Here is a 4825-nt window from a genome sequence, read left to right as displayed (position 1 = left end):
AAAAAAAAAAAAAAAAAAAAAAATAATAAATTGACATATATACCAATATACTATGTATATAATTTGTTTTATTTCCTTTTTTAAATCTTTCTGTCACCTCTTTTTTTTTTTTTTTTTTTAAATAAATATATATTTATATATATTTTTATCCTTATTATGTATTTTTTTTTTTTTTTTGTTAATTTTTTTAATTTATACATCTATATTGTTCATTATATATATATATATATATATATATATATTATATGTATATTATTTTGTTCTCTATTTATATAATAAGAGATTGGATATATCCAAATGTGTATTTATATATATATTCAATTTTTTATAAAAAGAATTATATATAATTATATAATTTTTTTATCTGTTATTTAATATTTTGTTTATTTATTGTTTTGTTTACTTAATATTTTGTTTACTTAATATTTTGTTTACTTAATATTTTGTTTACTTATTATTTTGTTTATATTTTATATTTTTTACTTCTTTTTCCTTTTTTTTTTTTTTTTTTTTAAATTATTTTAATATTTTGACCTATTTGTTTTTATTATTTTTTATTGTTTATTTTTTAATTTTTGTAAAAATACAAAAAAATATTTAAAAATAGAAAAAAATAAACTTGAAATTAAAATAAAAAATTTCTTTATCCTTTAACAGTAAATCTAAATGAATAAATAAATAAATATATATATATATATATATATATATTATATATTGTGAATATTTATATTATTTTATTATGTGACCATATAATATAAAAAAAAATATTTTATGGAAAATATAATTTTATTATTATTATGAAAAGAATAAAATAAAATAAAAAAAATAATAAACATATTTAAAAGACTGTAAAACGTTGATATGTATGTAAAAATATATGTCCTATGTTATATATTTATTAATAGGTGTTCTTATTTTTTTTTTTCTGTCGATATATATACCCATATGAAAAAAAATAAAATAAATAAATATAAATGAATGAATAAATAAATAAATAAAATGAATGAATAAATAAATAAATAAAATGAATGAATAAATAAATAAATAAATAAAATGAATGGATAAATAAATAAATAAATAAAATGAATGAATAAATAAATAAATAATTTGAGCATTTTATTTCAAAATTTTTTATGTAATTTTCTATAAAATATTATATTATATATAATATATTAATATATATTCATAATTATATGTTATATATATATATATATATATATAATATTTTATTTTTTTTATTACTACAAAGTAAAATATAAATTATATGCCTTCCTTCCTTTAAATAATTATAAGTTTTATTATTTATGTATTTATATTTTTTTGTTCTTTTTTTTTTTTTTTTTGATATATTAAATATGTAAATAGCTATAGAGAGGGGGAAATATAAATAAAAAGAAATAAGAAAAAAAAGTAAAACTAAAAGTAGGATAAGATGAATTTTAATAGTAAGAAGTTACAGGTAAAATAAACAACTAAAAAGAAAGAAGTAAATTAAGAAATATAAATATAAATATAAATTTAAATATATATATATATATATATATGTTTATATGCTTATATGTTTATATGTTTATATATTTATATATTTTTTTTTTTTTTACAGGTTAAGAATAAGAACGCCGCAGAGGTGCAGATTACGGCGGAGCAACTTATTAACGAGGCGTTAGAACTAGAAGAGGTTGAACATAAAGTAAATTACAATTTGATAGACGAAGAAGAGCTGAACGAATATAAAATAAATAAGAGAAAAGAATATGAGGATAAGATACGTAAAAGAAGATATATGATAAGTACGTACATAAAGTATGCATTATGGGAAATAAAGCAGAAGGATATTGAAAGGTGTCGTTCTATTTTTGAGAGGGCTTTAAATATTGATTATACAAATAAAAATTTATGGTTAAAATATATAGAGGTTGAATTGATTAATAAGAATATAAATAGTGCTAGGAATTTATTAGAAAGGGTTGTTTTATTATTACCTTTGGAAAATATATTTTGGAAAAAGTATGCTCATCTTGAAGAGATATTGAATAATTATATAAATGCTCGAAATATATATGAAAGATGGATTAAATTTAAAATTGATGAGAGTTCTTTTTTATGTTATATATATTTTGAAGAACGATGTAATGAAATAAATAAGTGTAGAGAAATATTTGAACGTTTAATTGTTAGTATACCTAAATTGGAATGCTTTTATAAATTTATTAAGTTTGAGAAAAAATATAAAAATATAGATAGAGCTAGAGCAGGGTATGAAAAATGTATAGAATTATTACCTTCATCTTATTTAGATGAGAATTTTTATATACATTTTTGTAATTTTGAACAAGAACAAAATGAGTATGAAAGATGTAAAAAGATTTATATAGAAGCTTTAAAAATTTTACCAAAAAGTAAGAGTGAATTATTATATAAGCATTTTTTACAATTCCAAAAAAAGTATGCTAATAAAGATGAATTGAATGAATCGTTATTAATTAAAGAACGTATTTTTTATGAAGATGAATTAAAAAAACATAGGAATGATTATGATATTTGGTTTAATTATATTAAATTAGAAGAATCTAATATAAATAATATAAACAAGGAGAAATGTATTATACGAATTAGAGATCTTTATGAACGTGCTATAAGTATTATACCTTTAATATCTTCTAAAAAATTCTGGAAAAGATATATATATTTATGGATCAACTATTCTATTTTTGAAGAATTATATGCTGAAAATATTCAAAGAGCACGTGATGTCTATATTAATATTATTAAAATATTATCTACTTATGAATTTACTTTTAAAAAAATATTTATTCTTTATGCTACTTTTGAATTACGTCAATTAAATGTACACAAGGCAAGGTCAATATTTAATAACGCATTGCAAACAATACCAAACGAGAAAATTTTTGAAAAATTTTGTGAATTTGAATTAAAACTTGGAAATATTCGCGAGTGTCGAAATGTTTATGCTAAGTATGTGGAGGCCTTCCCCTTTAACTCGAAGGTGCGACATTCATATGAACAAAAAATAAAAAATAAAAAAAATAAATAAATAAATAAATATATATATATAAAGATAAACATGTGTATATATAGTTATGTGTGATCATATATTTTTCTTTTATTATTTTATTATTCTTTTATTATTTTATTATTCTTTTCTTATCATTTTATTGTTATGTTGTTATTATTTTATTTATTTATTTTTTTTTTTTAGGCTTGGATTTCTATGATCAATTTTGAGCTTTCCCTGGATGAGGTTGAAAGGGCACGACAAATTGCAGAAATAGCTATAAATCTTGATGATATGAAATTACCCGAGCTGGTAAGATGAAACATGCATAAGAGAAATCATTGTTAAATATTTTTTGTTATATATTGTGCATAAAGGTTTTATAAGAACAAATAAATAAATACATACATATATTTATATATATATATTTTTTTATTTTTTATTTTTTATTTTTTATTTTTTTTTGAAGATATGGAAGAATTATATTGACATGGAAATTAATCTGCAGGAATACGATAATGCAAGAAAGCTGTATGACAGACTTTTAAGCATAACACAACATTATAAGGTACATATGAATAAATATATATATATATATATATATATATATATATGTGTGTGTGTACGTGTGCTTAATTTATTTTCTATTTTTTTTTTTTTTTTTCGTTGAATGTAGGTTTATAAGAGCTATGCGGAATTCACTTACATTTACCTGGACGACATAGAAATGTGCAGGAAGATTTTAGAAGAGGGAATTGACTTTTGTAAAAAAAATGAATTAATCAATGAGAGATGCATCTTGTTAAATTTTTTGTGTGATATCGAAAAAGATTATGGAGACAAAGAAATTATAGACAAGACTTTAAAGCGTTTACCCAAGAAAGTCAAAAAAAGAAAAATTATTAAAAATAATGATAATGATGATGAAATCATTGAAGAGTATATAACATATGTTTTTCCAGATGATGGAAATCAATCACAGGTAAAATATATATAAGCGAACATATAAATATGCAACTGAACAAAAATTAAAATATACACACACACATATATATATATATATATATATATAAATACATATATGTATTTTTAATTTTTTATTTGTTTTTAGAATATGAAGATATTAGAAAAGGCTCTTGAGTGGAAGAAAAAAATGGAAGATATGAAAAAAAAAAAAGAAGACGATAAAAAGGAAGTTAATGATGATAATGTTGATGATGATAGTGAAGATAGTGATGGTAGTGAAGATAATGATGGTAGTGAAGATAATGATGGTAGTAAAGATAATGATGATAGTGAAGATAATGATGGTAGTAAAGATAATGATGATAGTGAAGATAATGATGATAGTGAAGATAATGATGGTAGTAAAGATAATGATGGTAGTGTAGATAATGATGGTAGTGAAGATAATGATGGTAGTGAAGATAATGATGGTAGTGAAGATAATGATGGTAGTGAGGATGGTGAAGGGAAATAAAAAAAAAAAACACACACACACACACATATATATATATATATCAAATTTAATAAATAAGAATTCAAATTTTTTTTTTTTTTTTTTTTTTTTTTTAAGATGAAAATTTATAGATCATATATAATGTTATATTACATTTTTATACCTTTTAAATTATTCAACGAATTTTTTTTTGTAATAATCTATTTTTTCTTTTCCCTAACCATTTTATAAATGTTATATTATATATATATATATATATATATATATGTGTACATTTTTTTTATATGTTGATTTTATAATATCTTATAATTTTTATTTCAACATTTTTAAAAACTTAATTAAAATAAAAA

At 19.1% G+C, this 4825-nt stretch overlaps 1 protein-coding gene across 1 annotated transcript; it reads left to right on the top strand.

Moving 5' to 3' along the window:
* Positions 1 to 1432: 1432 nt before the first annotated feature.
* On the top strand, positions 1433 to 4496 carry PRSY57_0401300 (CGI-201 protein, short form; the record flags this gene model as incomplete). The annotated part of the gene is made up of 6 exons (XM_012905877.2): positions 1433 to 1459; positions 1604 to 3007; positions 3221 to 3328; positions 3486 to 3584; positions 3693 to 3998; positions 4128 to 4496. 6 exons carry the CDS (start codon positions 1433 to 1435, stop codon positions 4494 to 4496), a joined length of 2313 nt encoding a protein of 770 aa, XP_012761331.2.
* Between the last annotated feature and the right edge of the window lie 329 nt (positions 4497 to 4825).

The sequence above is a fragment of the Plasmodium reichenowi genome, chromosome 4 (genome assembly GCF_001601855.1).
Source record: "Plasmodium reichenowi strain SY57 chromosome 4, whole genome shotgun sequence".
Lineage (NCBI taxonomy): Eukaryota > Apicomplexa > Aconoidasida > Haemosporida > Plasmodiidae > Plasmodium > Plasmodium reichenowi.
Note: the sequence above shows the minus strand (reverse complement) of the source record. Positions and strands in the feature narration are given on the sequence as shown.